We start from the raw sequence: 18,814 nt of genomic DNA, 5'->3' as shown, positions 1-18,814 counted from the left end.
ACTGTCTAGAACAAACGGAAAGGAAATCAGGCTGACGTGCGCGAGACCGGAACCTCCACTGTTCCACCGCGTGATTCCGAAGAGGAGACAACGTTGAAGCAACGTTCCAGATTACGTTCCCCTGGCGGAGGGTCTTTTGACATCAACCGACTCGGTTCTTGACACAAATCCCGGTGTCGTTAACAATATATCGCCAGCTTGCTCATTCCAAAGTTACACGCCGCAATTCGCGCAGAGCGAAAACGCGGACGGCTGATGATATTCCGACGGCCGATATCACAAAAAGAAAAACGTGGAGGAGCGAAATGGAAATAGACACAGAACAGCGTGGGGAGGGGAGTTCGTTTGCGGAAAAAATGGCTGACGAAACAAGGCCGAGGCGGGTTGTCCTTAAGCGTACAATCGCGTGCATCCCCACGCCGATTCCGTTGGCAGGTGCACCCGGCGCTGCTGTCCTACGTTCGCGCATTCATCGGCAAAATGTCGTTTCTCATCGCGTAGTTACATCGTTAAATGAATTCGCGAAAGAATTCGTACAGCACGGCAGCCGGTCCATTGTTTCTCGTCCCTTTGAATTCCGCAGCACGGTACGATTTTCGTCCCGTTTCTTATTCTCCGCGCTCGCTCTCGCCTACCTTTCCCTCTGCTTCGTCTTTGACCGTGTTTCCCGCATCGCGAGTGCTAGCAGCGTTCATTGCGCGAAAACGTTGGCTCGTTGTCGAAAAGAATTCGTCCAACGGAACACGCTCGTATCGTTCCACTTTGGTTAAATAGCTTCCGAGGAACGAAATAACTGGAGAGATGAAGTAAAGTTACTTATGTGAAACGGTCGATCAATTTCTTTCGGTCGTCGCGCGAATTGAGATGTCGCGTAACGATCCTTGGCGAACGTGTCGTCAAAGCGAATTAACCGGAGGGTATTACTTTCGACGAAAACGAGCGAGGCTAATGGAAGACAAACAACCGAGCCACCCTGAGCAAGCTTCGCGCGCAGCTCCGCTTTGTTTGCGAGCAAAGTACGAGAAAAACGGAAGCATAGTGTCCGATACGGAGGATTCTGTGCGGTCCGACAACGGACGAAATTTCGCGTCTACTCGCTTGGACGCTCGGTGTCCAAGCTCGCAGAAGGAGATCGCAACTCGTTATCGTCTCCCGCCCGCATATCAACCTCTCCCGTCCCCGTGGATTTTCCAGGAAATTCAAGCGTGTCTCGGCGAACAAAAGACGGTTGAAAGCGTGTGCACGGCGCAAGACATTTTCTGCAAACTCTAGCTGCAACGGTCGTCGAACGAATTCGTAAAATCGGGAGAACAACAAAGGCGGTATAACAAAAATCTTTTGTCCGCCGGTACTTGGCTGCTGGATAAATTGGAAGCGCGATAGCGTGGCGAGCAGACTGTTTGATTACTAGGAAAGGAACAAAGCGGAAACGTGAATGTGATTTGAAACTCGCGAGAACCTGTCGATGCTCCGGTGTGTACCGCGAGAAGGGACAGATAGAAATTCATGGTGGCTCGACGCGTCGAAAGTGGAAGAAATACGGTATCCGGCAGAAGCGAGTTTCAAGAGAAAGGAAAACGGGCGAACGAAAATTCGAGCAATTTTGCGCCTCTGTTCTAGAGATTGATCTTACGTCTGTAACCCTTTAATCTTGCCCGTGCTGCCTTTGTGGTCGAAGGTGTAAATCGCGTGGCCCATTCCGAACCGAAGGCAAAAGCTAACAATCCCGCGAGTCCGACTAAAAGAGAGAAACAGGCGATCGCGATAACCGAGCAGTCGGTGAATTTGAAATTCCAAGCAGAATCGAAGATTGTATTAGCCGGGGTCAGCAATATCGCGCTCTTATTGAATCGTTCTCCCCTACCGCGATACGAGTGAATACACGCGGCGGATGTCTGAAAAATAATCTAAACCGGATCGTTGACCGGGCCAGCTATCGGATTTGCGATGTTCTCGAGAACGTTCTGGTGAGTATTGGCCTGGTCATATCGAGCAGACGTGCCCATTTTATGTGCTTTCATTCTGTGTGTGTCTATGTGTATTGCGCTCCTCTGGTATTCTTATAAACCAAAGTGTCTCCGAAAATTCAAGCAGAACGGTATTTGCCTCGGGAAGGCTCGCAGCAAAATGTCATTCAAAAATCTCTTCGCTGACTGACAGATTCAAATGGGGAATTCGAACGTGGCACAGATTGGAAGAGAAGAAAATTTCCGTGGGTATAAAACGTCGGTAGAGAAATTGTTGCAAAGAAAGAAAGTCTGCCGAGTAGAAAGGAAAGCTAAGATCAAAACTAAACGGTGGATAAAATTTCAGAGCCAGAGGTTTACGAAGCGCAGCGGAAAGCGACAGCGCCTTGAGTTGCATCGAGAAGGGGATACTCGCGCTCGGCCGGTTGTTTCCGTTGATGGAAGATTTCTCCCGTCGAAAACTCTTAGTTCTTTCTCTTTGTGGCGAAAATTCTCTTTGCGAGAATACTCGTTCCATCCTGTGGGAAGAGACGCTCTTAAAAAGACTCGCGAGCAATGGCCTGGTCGGGCGGATGGTCTTATCCGTGAACGCGCGATACGTCTGCCATAAAACTTTAACGAGGATGATGTAAGGGCGCTCCGTTCTCTTCGAAAATTGCGCTCTTTCGCTTATGAGTGAAACACGGACGAAACAACCGTCTTGCAATCTCTTTGCAAACAGCCCGCAAAACGATTGCCATGTACCTGAATCTTACCAGCTTCGTGCGAACCCAATTTTTGATTCGCCTCGTTCGTCTTCGATTCTGCCAAGAAGAAGATGGACAGATAGAAATCTAGATATCATCGATGATGTTAAAATTCCGTTTCCTACGTCGAAGACATCTCATAAATGTTGGCTCGAAAGCGTCGCAGCAACAGAAACAACGCGCTCTCGCTCGGTAGGTTCGGCGACGTGCGTGTGCGAGAATCTGGTCTCACTCTCTCCTCCCTCGTTTCTTCTTCACTTCCGCGGGACTCTTCCTTTTGCACGGTTTGCTAGATCTATTCAATTTACTTTTTCTAGCGACAGGAAGGAATCTACCCCAACAAAGGGAAAGAACGTACGGACTAGGAGCGAGAGGGTAAAGACGGTCGCAGATGGGGCACGAGCGACCTAGAGAAGGGATGGAGAATTGCAGGCGAATGAGGGGAGGAGAATTTCGCTCGGTAAAGCATCACGTGGAGATCCGTGGACGGTGCTTAAAGCTCAGAGGGTCCTTTGAAACTTCACAATTTCATTCTTCCAGACGTGGACGAGCGCGATGATTCCGCAAGGCTCTCGTCCGGATTTTTCTCTCGCTTCTTTGGAAGGCTACTTTTTTCCTTCTGTCTCAAAGGACACCGGCGTAGTCACGTAACCCGAATCATTTTACCCCGTTAGAGACGTATGGAACGCGCGAAACGTCAGCTAAAATCCACTTACGCGATCCCGTAGCGTATTAGTCGTACGTCGGCGAAATACGAAATGATAAAGTTCTGCTCGAAGACGAGCAACAAAACCAGTCGACGGCGCCGATTTCTCTCGGGATGGGAATGGCCGCGAGTCGATTCGTTCGTCGCAAGCGGTAACAGTCGTTGCCAGAGCCAATAGAGCGGAGCAGCCTCGCGTTTGAAACACGATATTTGGAAACGCAAATGGACCGACTCTGGACCGTGTTCAACGGTGTGAACCGTACGCGTGCGCGACCAGCCGAACCGCAAACTCTCGCGAACAGATATATTAGGGCAATTATATCCGACTTAATTACGTACCGCCTCCGGTCCGCACCTATTTTCGAACACTGCCGATGCAAATTAGCATTGGATGAAAGCGCGTCCTCTCATCTTCCGGCAACTCGAACACCTGTCCATCGAAACGTTACCCGAACGAGATAGCAGATTTTTCTTCCATGCTATTCGCACTCGCTGCAAAAATATAAAGATATAAATGGACCACGCTCGAGAAACTTTCATCGATGCGCCAGTTTGTTCTAACTAAAATCATGTGACTTTCATTCGTCGTAATTTATCCGTGTGTAAAAGTGAGGTTTCGCCATCCTGAATAGATACCGTAATTTTCCGTTTTGGAAAAATTATTTTCGCGGAACCTGCAACGAGGAACATCAATGTGCCTAACGGCGCACTTTGTGATGTAATTGGAACAACGTTTCTCGGCGAGAACAGGTCGTATAATTTGGTCTCCCGAATTTTTTTTCCCGGGTGTCTCGCGGTTCCGACAGCACCGCGACCAGAGCAGATTAAAAGTTTCATCATTTGGTCGGCTTCCGTGCGAGCCTGCTCGAGTTTTCGCCGCAATTTTCGGAGCACGCTCGAAGAACGAACAACTCGTATTTCATACTTGAAATACGAGCACAGAGGATGGGACAGAAGAATCCAGCGTGTTAGCCTTAATTAGCGCGCGCATGTGCAGCCAGTTAACGCAGATAACTAGAATAGATTTTCAAAACTAATTCTCCTGCCGCTAAACGCGTTCATCGTCCAAGCAACGAGAACACGAGAGAGAGCAAGCGTGGCTGGTTGTTGTACCAAAAAGTTACACAGCCCGCGAGCATCGTTGTATTAAACGGGGGAAAAAAGTTGTGACACGGGAATTGTCGCGACAGGTACGATCAAAACGCGGACAAAGGCCGGTTGAAACGCCAGATCGAAAAAAGCCCTGTATCGATGTCAAAAATTTCAACACTCGACCGTAAACACGTCGAAGAGTGACGTATCAACATAGAGACTCGCGCGTGACGCGAAACAGCTGGTCGAGGCTATCTAAACTCATCCGCGACACCGATTGATGTTACATCGACAGGGATAATGGTATTCAAACAATGTTACACGCGTCAGGAACAGCCAACGGTAAAACTGTTTGTTATCGAGAACGCTTCGCTAACTATAGCGGGTCTCTTAATGAGAGATAATTCTATTCACCTGGAAAATTCGTGAAATAAACGCGCGACAAACTTGCCTCGACTACTACGCACTGGATACCTGCTGATCGAAAAACACCTCTCGCGTAAACGTTAATTTACGAGGCGTTTAAAAGCCAAAGAGAAGAAATATCGTGGAAATTAATTTAGAAATACCGGCAAATTTCTGGGGTGGTCTATCACGGTAAAAAGCTTGAACGATAATACAGTGATGCTGATTGTGTCGCACATACGCAAGTAAACAAGCTGGAAATCTTGCCATTGAGTTTCATTGTACCTTAACAACTTGCTCGATCTAGTTTACCAGCGACGCTATTTCCAAATGAAATTCTCGACTTTATAAGGAAAAGTTAAGCAGCACGTTCGCATACTTCAGGGCACTTATTTTAATGATTTTGCCCTCGCTACAGCTTCGATTCATCAGGGGAAAAAATCGACAGACGTCGGTACCGTAACCAGACGGCGCACCTATTCACCGAAAAGCTGTAAGTTATTTGAGAGGTAGAGCAAGGCGGAGAAATTTGTTGGAATTTCCAGAGATTGAGGTTTTCTCGCAGCTAGCGGTCGAAGATCGACGCCCGGGTAAATGGATGCCGTCCATCGTGGGATCTTTTGGTCGCACACGAGTACCGGCAATCGTTTTGGAAAATTCTCGTCGCACGATCGAGCCATACAAGAGTAGATTTTGCATGGCAAGGCATCGACGATATTGGAGTGGAAGGACGAGCGCCGCGAAATTTCGAGATACAAGCCGGTCGGTAAATCGAAGAACCTCGCGTTTGTCGTGTTCACGGCGACCGCGACATCCTGGCTGATAAGCTTTCCTATTTTTCGCCCGAAAAAGTTTTAGCGTTTTCGTCGAATCCCGTAAACGCGCGCAAAGTCGCATCGCACAAGCCAAAACGGAGAAACGAATTGAAACGCGGCTGCTGTCGAACCAAATCGATATAGCCGCGATTCAAACTCGATTCTCGCCTCATCTAAACTTTTCTCCTCTTTCGTTCCCGCCGTTGTTAACCCTGTTTCGCGCGACGAACTTTCGCATTCCACAAGATTGCTACAGAATGTTTTCCGCACCGGCGAGGAAGAAGCTCGCGCCACCGGCAGGGAGATCAAACTTTCGCGATTCGACGCTGCCATCGAAAAACAAGGAAAACGACGAAGCCGGTCTTCAATTAACTCCGGATACCGGCAGCATAGGTAATTCTCCACCTCTCCCTGCGCCTTTTCGCTATGAATATTCTTCCAACTAAATAAAAAGGACAAAACCGGGATCAAGGGAAATCCGGTGCAATTCGAGTATCTCGTCGCTTCCGCAAAATAACGCGATTCGCAACTGCAATTTGTATCCGATCTGTAGCAAAGGGAAGCCGGAAACTTTGAAACGAGAAACACCGGTAGAAGATTAAAATTTCAACGCGATCTGCCGTTTATGCCACGCTCTAATCGCCTCGTCTCGATAGCACAAAAAACTGGGCTACTCTGACCGCGAAATGTCTTCAGCTTGTTAGGGATTTAACGAGAAGAAATGCGTTGGATGAGGTTAAAACGGCGATGGGTAGTGGGTGAAAAAGCGAGAGAGGATAAAGCCGACCGTACAAGCTACTCGAGAGCTTTCCGAAGTTGAAGCTGCGCTCGGTAATACCGGTCCGAATGGTCGAGTACTAATCCGAGTGTAATAATGGTGTACGCGCTTGCAAGCTCATCGCACGAACGCGAACGCGCTCTCCGTCTCGCCACACCGCGCCACGTCGCATTCTGCCGCTTCGGACGCTATTACTCCGCTCTGACCGCTCTGCACGCTTTCAAACTCATTATACGATTTTTAATACATTGCACACGGCCGCTCTGTGCATGGTTCCCGCGGCTCTTTGCTGGATGTTGCTCTGAAACTGCTCTTTCGGGATTCATCACCGTGTCCGGCGCCTCTCGCCAAACCAAAAGCCCAACGTTCTGAACCTACGAAGGAACTGACACTGTTCGATGATACTCTGTGGTCTCGAACGACTCGTCGACGACGTAGAGGTCAAGGAATCATCGATTTTCAACGCGTTGTCTACGCCAGCAACGATCTGATACACCGAAAGTATGGAAGATTGTATCATGTCATTAGGAAGCATTTCCGTAGCAGATGCATACAGAGCAATGATTAATTGGTATTCACGACGAGGCGCAAGATAGCGGCTAGATTCATTATGCATTACGGTTTGAACAACGACAAACGACAGTGAGGAATTACGGTCTGCCGCGGCATTACGCGGCTCTCTGAGAAATTTATAGGTTACGGTCCGGACGGATTCGCCAGCGAGAAATCGACCAAGCATTCGACACTTCGTTGCTCGCGAGGCAGCGATTCTTTGGCGTCGCGCGCCGTTCGATTTCTATGATTATCGGCAAAGGGGTGAACGGAATGGAAAACGACGAGGAAAAAAGGGGAGAATGTTTTAAGCTCTTCATAAATCCAGTCGTTTCTCGCATCCTCGGCTTTCCTCCTTAGCAGCCGTTCCATTTGCATACTAAAGACTAATCCGCATGCAGGCCGATTGAAATGAAAATGCACGGTTTCGCCTGGAATCCACGATCCACGCCTCGCGAGCGCGAATATCATTTTCTCGCGCAGCGGACAAAGCTTTAGCAGCAGCCGATTTAATCGCGCGAGTAAACGAGGCCAAAGCTCGCGATCGTGTGAAAGTCGACGGTGAAAAGAAACGGGATAAAGAAAGAACGAAAAGAAGGAAGGAAAAATGGCGAGAGTAGAAGAGGGAAGCGTCGTATCGACGAGGATCAGTTTTAGGGTCGCCGGAAGAGCTCGCGGAATTTATGCGCATTCCGTTCCCAATGCTGACGAATATATTTTTTCTGATTTTGTTGCAGCGACAGCGGCCTGGCCGAGGCAGGAGCAGCCGTGTCCGATAACTGGAGACTTCTGCATGAACGGTGGTACCTGCCTGTTTTTCGAGACCGTCGGTGAACCAGCATGCAGGTGAGCGAACATCGATCGGTATTGCTTCTGCATAATTGACCGTTGTCGCGTTCCGAACAAACAACGCGTCGTGCCCCCATCCACCCTCGCTCTTTCCCTATTTAATATTTCGTTAACGAACAACGAGAGCAGCCTACCATCGTTATCCACGATCCGTCGGATTATCAGATCTATCGACCCGTAAGAGGTAATCGCGGGTAAACGAGTCACGTTTCAACATCCACGAGGTTCCTCGCCTATCGGCAACACGCTGCCGCTCCAAAATATTGAAACAAACGACTGCGAAACGCTTTCCCCGTGTTCCCTTCTTCCCTCCTTCGTCCGCAAGACGGAAATACAAGCCAGCCGAAATTGAGTTTCACTTCTTGTTATCCTCTTTTCTCCGAACACCTACGGCCGCCGGGACGGTGCAGCGGATGAGATTGCGAAGAGGTCGGAGGAGATTTCGCGGCATGTTTGTTACCGATTTCGTGCAGCTCGCCAGACACGTCGAGTCTACTGACCTTTCGACCACTCGCGTTTCCTCTTTTTCCGTACCATTCGCACTCCAATTGCAATTGAACCTTTTCCTTCTTTTTCCGTCGCCCTCAACTTCCATCTCTTCTTTTCCCCATCCATTAAAGAAAGCACCTTATTCTCGTTTCTCTTATATTCTATTCTCTCCAGCTCTGCCATGCCCATCGTTTTCTTTTTCTTTATTTATCCACCTTCTCCTCCCCGTGGTCTCTCGTTACCGGAAAAAGGGAAGCTGTCTCTCAGGAGGCGGCGGACTTTCGCTAATCAAACTGTTTGCCCGTCGCAGGAATTAGAACGGTCATCCGCGTCTGCAATTTCGGTTATTTACTGCTTAGACCGCACATCCCGGACGTTTTTCCGCCACTTTCTGCTCCCTTCGAAATACCAGACGGCGGTGGATGCCTTTCTTTCAGGCTTGATTCGAACGCGTCGATCGAAAAGCGAGAGAGCAAAAGAACGATCGAATGAGAACTTCCCTTGGGGTGGAGAAAAAATGAAGGCAACACGGTTGAATCGTTTTTCATAAAAAATTTCTTTCAGGTGGAAGCCTGCATTTTCACGTTCATCCGGCGCGTTTTACGCCCCTCTCACAGAATTCGTAGCCAGCTTCGGCCGAATTTTCCTACGACCCGTTGTTGGTGCGATTTTATCGGTTCTTTCGAAAATTAAATTTCCCAAGTGGCCCCCGTATTCTCACGCCCTGGATCCAGTCGATCGATCGCGCATAGGTTTAATTAAAAAAGTTCACCTCCCGATGATCGGTGATAGTTCCGCGGAATTAGCCGGTCGATTAATCGCGAAGGAACACGTTTTTTGGCGCGCGTTCTGCCAGTTCTTTCTGCCGGTCGAGTTACTTCTGTTCGTGTTAAAAATCACAGCCAGAAAAAGCGCGGGAGAAAGAAGAAAGGAGAAAGAGAGAGAGAGAGAGAGAGAGAGAAAGAGATAGGTGGAAAAAGTTGGCCAATATCAAAGCAAACACTCGCCGAGGCAACATTTCCCCCGATTCTGGCAAACACTCGACTCGTTAATTTCAACGAAACGAGTGGAAATGCGAGGCGGGACTACTTGCTTCTGCGAACCTATACGCGTCGCTATTATTCCAGCGACGTGGCCAACTTCCCGTCGTTTTCTCTTCGCTCTCCCTCGTTCTTTCTTTTCTACGCGTCGCGGAAACCTGCAAACGAAGGTTCAACTTCGTCGGACAACTACGCCGCGTGCCACGCCGCGTCACGTCGCGCGAAAAAAAGCACTGCTCAACGGGTGACAATGGTCTTTTTGTCGGTGCGCTTTGACGTTGATTAGCCGCTCGTTAAATAAATTCGAAGGACGGGAAAGCCAAGAAAAAGGCGAGCAGCGCGGAAAGAGAGCAGAGAAGCTAAAGGGAAACACTGTGGTCTATGGGCGAGTCTCAACCAACACCGCACTGCCATCGGTTGACGAGGGTTTATTGGCTTTATCGAGGAATCAGGTCGTCCCCGGAGGAACATGGACCGAGAGAAAAAAGAAACGTCCGATGGAAAGAATGGACAATGGACAAATGAGCGTACAGCGAGCATTGTCTACTTGCATGCAACCAACTAGGGCACAAACAGAACACAGATACACGTTCGTATTCTATTATTCGTACGACCATGGAAAATGAGTTGCTTGGTACGAGAGACGCGAGTCCCATAAATACGAAATTTTGATAGCGACTCTTTCGGTAAGCGTTAGTTATTAGGTCGTGCGTACGTTTCCACGCGAGATAAAGGATGTCGTTTCGAATTTGCTGAATTGGACCGCCGTGCGAATCTTCCTTCCCCGTGGCACCGGCTGCAACTCTACGTATTCCTTTCGGTTGTTCATAATAAATCACAGCTCGTATCTCGGGAATCCTCGATTTATGGATTTCCAGTGACTCGTCTTTTCGCGGAATAAATTTTCCCTCGCGACCGTGATTCCGATAAACTCGCTATAACCCGGCTCGAAATCGTCGTCGGTAAGAGGCAGCGTTAAAGGGCAAGAGAGGAGGAAAGACGCGTACGACCTACTAAAAAGCGAACAGGATCGTCTGGATCGACGATCGAGAGTAGAGAGAAGTGAGGTCGAGAGTGGCTCGCAGGGTCGATGGCCCAGTTTGAAGTCGTACCGCAAAATTCCAGCGCGTAGAACCGACGATAGTCGGTGTCGCGAATCGAGCATCCAGTTTATCGCAGCTGGGTCCCATCGCTGCTGCCTCCACCACCCTTTCCAATCCCTTTTGCAGTCAGCCTCGCGGCACTTCACCAAAATACACGGCAAATGCAAAGCTTTCGCGCTCACCCAGCTCTGGGAGGATGCTCGTAAATCTCGCTGCTCGAGACACTTCATCTCGTACTCTCGATCCATTCAATTCCCGCCTCCACCTGTACAACCTGTGATTCCAGACGAGGACATTTGCCACGAAGACTCCGATATTCCGATATCGAAAGACGCCGAAAACCAAGTGCTTTCTTTTCTCTTTGATTTATTCCACGGCGAGACTCTGTCGCATCTTTCCGCCGATTTCTCATCGGAACGTTTTAAAACGTACGTGACAAGCGAACGAGGAAATTTCCCCCGACCAAGTGAATTCCTTTCGTGGCCAAGCCGTTCAACGTCTAAGTGACAGGTAAGCGAGTGCAACGAGGTTTCGTCGCATAAAATACGCGCATGGTGCGTGCACGTTCTTCCCTGCTATTATATAGCGTACATCGATGAAACATTTGGAACGCGTATTTCTATCGAAATATCGAATGTCGGATGGTACAACGGTCGATCTATCGTTGAAGGGAAATTCGACAGCAGAGATCGCCAGGGTAATTCGACAGAGACCGAAAAGCTGACGCGCTGCGATAACGCAATTCGCGACAGATAAGTTGGGTAAAAAACGGATTATTCAAGCGAAACGACCAGGTCGTCCCAACCTGTCTGGCAGGAGCTGTTAAACCGAAAGGAAGGAAGAAAGGACGCGAAGAAAGAGCGAAAAACAGCCTCTGATATACACTGCTTGGCGCTGTCGGCCTCTCGTGCTGGCTTCTTTCTTCGTCGAGGTGTTTCCGTATAACCCTGGCCCATATACGACAACTGACGACCGCGTCTCTCGAATCTCAACCTGCATACGCACAAAAGCTGTCGCACAAAGTGGACCGACGCGATCCATAGCTGGTACCGCCCGCTCACCACCGAATCTCTCCGGATACGAATTCTTCCTTTTTAGATGCTCGTTATTTTAACGGAAAGAGCCGAGCTTTTGTATGAAAATGTAGATCACGCTACGACATCGACCGACTTCAACGCCGACATTTTCTATACGCTATCGTGCTAGCAGCGACATCCGCGATAGCCGACCGTTCGATCTGCTAAACGGATCGATGCGTTTAATCGATGGAGATTCTTAGCGAGATATCTTTCATCTTTGAAATCGTCATACCGAACTTAATCCCGAGGATGGATCGCGTCGATGGATAAAGAGACCGCGTTGTAATTTACAGATTCGAAGTGAGAAAAGCGAAGGGTCGATGCGTCCGATTTATCCAGCTGCTGCATTGTACGAAACGGGACAAAAGTACGGAGGGACTAAAGGAACCGACTAAAAAGTTAAAATAATGGATGGACAGATTCGCGAGACGCGTAAAGCGTGCATTTTCGGCGTTTTACTTGGCCCATATTTTTCATGAGTTGCAAGGAAAAAAAGAGGAAGAGTGAGCGAACGTTGTCACATCTAATACGACGCTGTTAGTTTGCATTACGTTGGAGCAACGGTTTATAACGCGCCCCCTGTCGTCCCGCTGTTTGTCTTCGCGTTTTTCCAGGGCAAACACGCAACTTCGGGCGAACAGGTCTAATGGAACGGAACAAAAGCGAAAGAAAAAAAGCACGTCCTCGAGAGGAAACAATAAGAATCAACGGAGAAAGCGGCGGCGGCCTTTGAACGACGCTATGGACGTCTTAATAGAACTCGAAATCCCGCTTAGAGTTGTGAGTAAAATGGCATATACCTATACATTTAAATTGGAGTTTTCGTTTGAATTTCATGTAGGCGTTAAATTAAAACCGATGAAAGCTGGCGCACGGCTTCTGCTAGCGAGTCCCGCTTTTCGTTTCCCTTTGCCGCGGATTCCGTTCGCGCTCGTTTGAAAAGGCTCGCTAATAAAGACGATGAAAATTACAGGGCAGATGAGTCTTTTTAAAAGGAAAATAACTTTGGAAGAAGATTACGTCGATGCGGCGTAAAAGGGACGATCCGCCAGCGTAGCGGCGTAGTATCAAAATTCCATCAACGATTCCTCTTCAAATTTCCGAGCATAATAAGCTCGGTGAAATCGCGGCGGTAACGTCCATACGAAACGATAACGACGCCGTGAGACAGTGCATCAACATCGGCGAAAAATTAATCGGGTCGCGAGAATTCATTAGTACTCGAAATTCAATTAATCCACTCGTGGTTTCTGCTCGTTTCTGCTCGAGATGCTTCGGCGATTCACGACACGTGGTACGCGGTCGCGTGTCTGCCACGAATAACGAGAGAAAAATGAAACGTACGGTAAAGTGAAATCGCACGAGTCTACGTGTCTGCTATAACGTTCCCGCTGGAACGCAACGAGAGGAAGCTTCCAGCGAAAGAGCTCGTGCTGCGGAGTTACAGGGAACGAAGAGCAGTCAGACATCGGATTCCTTGACGACCGCAAGACGTAACGTGCAGACCGGCTCGGCGTTCAGGGACATTTAACATTCAGACCACGAGCCGGAAACGTTCGAAGCCGATCGGCGATTAGTTTGGCATAGTTCGAACTTTCGGAATGCGATCACCATTCGTTTCCCGGCCACTGCGTATATTCTCCAATCGTGACTACCGTAAAACTCCGACTTTAATCTCGCCCCTACCCCGACATCTTAGATCCGCGTATTCGAGAGAACAATTCGCAGAAACAGGCGGAGGGGAGGACGAACTCGAGCTGTCCTAGTTGGTCCACTGCGATCACGTAAAACCGCGAAAATACGAGGCGCTCGGCCCCAATTTTCCGGAACTGCCTGAGAAACCACTAGCTTATTGTCTCTTCGGGTGCACCGAGTGCCGACTAAATTCAACGTGTCTGCCGCAGACGGTTTACTACGAGAGGAACGATCAGGCTCCGCATTCCCGCGCGGCAGAAGTGCCGTGTCCTCGAGACGCGCGGACGTGGAACCCGTACTTCCGAAGAACCGCGGAACGCGTCGCTTTGACCGAGAAAACGGTTAATGCGCGAACGCCGTCCATTCGTAGCCGGTCCTTCGCGTTCGTAATCGAGTGTTCGCAAGAGCGCCTCGAAATGCCGGAGTCGGGGAAACTCAACAACAGCCCTTTCAACCCCTATTTACAATGCAACGGCCTCCGTAATTTACTGGGCGAGCAGTACGCGAACCGATAAACGCGCTGCTGTATTGCCTTGCTCCTAGCTTGACAAATACAACGCTTACGCACATATATAGACGCGAGCACGGTTTATGGGGCCACGTAATACTCTCGCGAAATAGTTACAGCTCGTATCGAAACACGAAGGTCTCGCGACGATTTCACCGACTCAATTAACCGCTTGGTAGCTTACTTGCATCGTAACGCTATTCCCTTGAGGTTAGAACCGTTGCCGCGGTCTAGATTATTCTTGCCAAGGAAATTTTAATTTTCATACGTGTCGGGAGATTCGTCTGCTCGTTAAAGAAGAGCTGCGTGAAAGTCTTGGTGTTGGTCTTGCGAGACCTACCAATTATATGTGCGCGTTCATAATTAACGTAATCTACCTACTCTGTGTGAATTGCAAACGCTAACACCCTTGTTTCCTGAGCGATGAATACATTAAAAATAATGTCGGCGATAAAAAAGTAATAATAATAATTATCGGAAGGTTGGGCAAGTAGGACATTGTAACGCATAGTGGCACGTGATGATTATGAAAATTTTTTGTCGGATGGCCGATACGAACGCGTCGAACATCCCCATATACCGTTTGCCTCCTATCGTCCCTCGTATCGAACGTATAAATATCGTTCACGTGACACGGTGTACGAGACCTGCAATTGCGGGAAACACCCTCTAGAAAACACATCGGCTTGTCTGGAAATCAGCCTCTCGTGCTCTGGGCGACATAAATTTCTTCTACGTCTGAGATATAAAAAATATTGCCACGGGAAGGGAAACGAGTTTATCGTTGCGGGAACAGAGAGACGATGGATTCGTAAAGCCACGAGAATTCTGATTTAGTTTGCGGAACGATTCTACCTTCTGCCACGATTTATTCAGGCAATACGCGTAGATTTCTCGACGGTCAGATCCTCCAACTTTAAAAAGGTCCTTTGTTTTTTGTCACGGCAAACTTTTCCAACTCGATCGACGAGAGAAAAGTGGTTTCCGTAAGCTGATTTGAAGGCGCGTTACACCGCGCCACGCTCAAAGTACAAAAAGCTTCGTTAAGCCGTTCGGAATCTCGAAACACTCGCCGAAAAACCGGGCAAGCTCGTAGGCAAGATCACCGTGACGCCTGGCCACAGAGAGGCGCGTCTCTTTGTGTCTTCACGGGGGTGAACCTCGTTAAAAGTGAATCGAGTCCCTCGTGAAAACTTAAGTAACCGGTTCTTCCGTGCAACCTAATAATTCATCCTGAGGGTTACTTTTCCGTATCTTCGTGTTGAAGCTAGTGATGGGCGTTCATGCCCCTTCCGTCTCGAGTAATTTTCTTGCGTAAAAATTCAAACGTCGAGGAAGATCGTAGAATGCGAAAGACCTCGATGTTTCCCGACCAAACTGAATTAGAAATTTTAATGAACTTAACGGTTAGGAAGCGTCTGAATTTGGAAAGTGTAGTAAAACCTTGAAATTAAATCGGATCGTTTTGAAGCTGTCGCTATCCGGCGGAAGCTCTTTTCAATCTTTGCGTCGTAGGTTGGTTCGACGAAAGCGGAGATTTTGTAGGTCCAAAGGGCGGCTTATGAATGGGCAATTAATCCACGAAAACCACAGGCACGTCACCCTCGGTGCTTGCGTGCTCCGTTACGCCGCCGTAAGCCACCTAAAATCCAGTCGTCCACCCGCCATCGTACACTGTATTATTCAAGGAGTGCCGCTTTGCATCTCCTCCCTTTCCCTTTATTTCTCTCTCCCTCTTTCTGATAATGATTTATTTAGCCGTGCAGCATACGTAAATAAGAGACACACATTAGCCGCAACTAAGCCGGCAGCCGTATATTCCTCTGGAAAGGCAGCGAGATTATCTTTGCGACTCTTAATGATGTTACGTGATATCTTTACGCGGTCGAAGCTTCGGGAAGAGCTACGGGGTCCGACGCAATGAAATATTGGACGTTCTCTTTGTGTTGTTCCGTTTGCGAATTCACCGGGGTTACCAAGCGACATCTCTACAACTGTGATACGTCCCAATGTAGCTCGTCAAGCGACCAATGGGGATGAAATTAATAAAAGCGCGACGCGCATAAGCGTTCAAATTGCGAGGATCCCTTCATGCCCCAAACAGCCGTACAACACGCCAACTCGTGACATATAATTAAACTATCATCTCCATATTCATGCCGGCCAAAGCAAACTTCCATACTCATCCATATACATTGCTAAACAATTGTCGGTCACCTATTTGCATTTAGGTTACAGTCTTCATTAACCGGGCCGGTGCTCGCACATTAAAACGCGAAAATTTTTATGATTCTCTCTATTCTCCCCTTTTCTCTCTCTCTCCCTTTTTCCTCTCGCGCATGTATCGCGTTCGTAGTGTCGTTGACTTTTAAAAAATTCTCGCGAATCACGCCAAGCTGCCTTATCGATATCGACGTTCTAGCAACCCATTTCACCGCAAAGAAATCCACACATTGTATAGCCTCCTATCGCCTACAGACGACGTTCCTCTAACTGAGAGAGAGAGAGAGAGAGATTGTGAAGAGAAGCGGAAGAAAAAGGAAGAGAAACGGAACGCAAATCGAAACGTCAGTAGTGAATGGCGTTTCAGTAACCCACTCGATGTACCCCTAACCCGATCCACTTAGTCGACCCCCGGTACGCGAGTCGCGAGAAAATCTTCGACGCGTGTCGGCGACACTCTCTCCCTTCGCCGGAATCGGCTTTATGAAAACTCCAGCCGCTGTGGAATATCGCTGGGAAGGATGTCGCGAACGCGCAACCGACACGATAACGCGTTTTGACACGTAAAACTCTGGCAAATCGGCACACGCGCTCGTTTCCACGTCGCACCAACGACGAAAATATACGCTGGGATGGTCGAACGATGGAAGAGAAGGGAACTACCGGTACGACGAACAACGACGAAGAAGAGTTACGCTCCTGTCTGAACGTGTCTTCTCGCGAAGACAAAATAGAGCTTCGTCTCACCTCGGGGCGTCCCGTTGCCGTTTCTGGTTTCGCGCGAAATCTTTGTCGTCGCTGCTTTTTCCAGACGCGCGGCCAATCTAGACAAGGCGCTACCGTTCACAGCCTTAAAACTATATCGAACGGTTCTCGCGATTTTCCCGAAGACACGCGACTAAAATACCTACCATGTCAGTCTTTCGACGTTTTCTTTACATCATAACGCGCTTCCTCCTGTCGCAAATATCAATATCAAACGTTCGAATTTATCCCGATTCAGCAACGCAATGATCTCAATCGAAAATATCAAGCGAGCCAATAATTCGAACGCTGTAGAGAAACTGTGAGAACATCCTCCGCTACATTTTTTCACGGCACGGAGGTGGCTGTGGGGGAAATTTTATTGCGTCGTGGAAAAACGTCGGCCTGGCATTACGGCGCGTATTGATTTCTCCGCAGGGCAGAAAAATAAATAACATAACTGGCAGGGCGAAATTAAAGCTGAGAGAGGTCGCGCGCGCGTCGATGATTTTGATCCCGTCCGGGGGAAATTTGCATGAAGATCGCGCGACGACTGGCGACCAAACGCAAAGCTGCGAGCACGAAGTGTCGGTGTCTCGCGTTACAGTCCTGCACGAAGTCGTCTTCTTCGCGAAGAGAAAATAAAATTTGGCCTCTCTGAGCCCGTCGGTCGCGCGGAAGCTCGGATCAAGCTTTTTTTCTCGCGACGCGGTAGCACGGCAGACAAGACGGTACCGTGGCCACGGCTAGCCAAAACATTCGAGACTTGATCGCGAGCCAAAAATCTCATCGCACCGCCAAAAAGATACACCTGGCCCATGGTGGAGAGAGTCGAGCCACAGGAAAAGGAGAGAAACGATTCTATTTTTCTCGATCTCACGCCCGGTTTTCGTTCACTCGGCGCAGAACGACGCGGCGTAACCCCTCGCGCTGTCTCTCGACGTTTCACGTATTCTCGCGTGGCGGTGAATTCGCGCCGCACCGTGTCGCATCGGCCGCGATCAATTCCATAATGAACGCTAGCCTGCTTTCAACCAGATGTCTGTAATTATCAGAATGCGAACATCCCTCGCAATCGTTCATTCCCCTTTAAAAAATCGATCGCTCTACGGGATACGATCCATTATTCGCCGCTAATATTTACAAACCTGTTTTTACCGAGTCTGTCGCTCTCTTTGGCCGACGAACTTTTATTAATATTGGGCTATATCACCGTGATCGGCATGTTCATCGACGGTCATGCATTTCGTGTGCATTTTAATAAATTCAAAGCTCGGCCATTGGAGCCGCACGTTAACGCACGCTCGAACCCTTTGTGCACGTATTTTCCTCGCAACGCGGCTCGCGTATTCCATTATCATAGATTCCACTGGCAGATGCCACGGGACAACGTTCGTTGATCTCTACGCGTGCTTGTCCTTTCGCATCGACGAAATTCGATACTTTTGCGAAAACAGTTTTGAAATACGTAGCTACAGCCATTCTTCCGCAAAGTAAAAATTATGAGAATGAGGAAATGTTATTCCCGGTTGTTCGAGAGAGACTGTGTACTTTGTTACAACTCGAAATAACACGCCTTCCTTTTCTATCTGTGAACTTCGGCGTAACTCGTGGTTCATAATTTAATTAAGGATTACGCCAGAAAATGAGAATCGTAAGCATGCACTGTTCCACGCAAAGTCGCTGTACGTATTTTTCCCAAAGGTGTGTAACTCCTCGAAAAAATCTGAATAAAATGGAACAGCCGCGTTGAAAGCTTCTCCGAGCTTCCGCCGGTCTTTGTTCAGGGATGGAAAATACGGCTACTGACCGAACGTTACTAATCCATCGGATTATCGTCGAACGATCGCTTTCTTCGCGCTTGATTTATACCGGCACGCTTGCCGGTAAAGATAGATTTACACCTCGTGAAGTTTAAAAGCACCTTCCTACCGGCTGAATGTCCCTCGGGCTAGATTATATCGATGTCGAATTACGTAAGCTCTCCATCATCCCCCTGCTAACCCCCTGCAACCCATCGCGA

General features: G+C 48.6%; 1 protein-coding gene across 3 annotated transcripts in view; it reads left to right on the top strand.

Annotated features, from left to right (window-relative positions):
- Positions 1–18,814, top strand: part of LOC100649387 — a 199,026-nt gene that overhangs the window by 147,934 nt on the left and 32,278 nt on the right. For all 3 annotated transcript variants that reach the window (XM_048409259.1, XM_012312609.3, XM_003398251.4), the window contains one exon: positions 7,799–7,907. In XM_048409259.1, the coding sequence (XP_048265216.1) occupies positions 7,799–7,907 (109 nt within the window). The remainder of the gene's footprint in view (positions 1–7,798; positions 7,908–18,814) is intronic.

This window comes from Bombus terrestris, chromosome 10 (genome assembly GCF_910591885.1).
Source record: "Bombus terrestris chromosome 10, iyBomTerr1.2, whole genome shotgun sequence".
NCBI lineage: Eukaryota > Metazoa > Arthropoda > Insecta > Hymenoptera > Apidae > Bombus > Bombus terrestris.
Note: the sequence above shows the minus strand (reverse complement) of the source record. Positions and strands in the feature narration are given on the sequence as shown.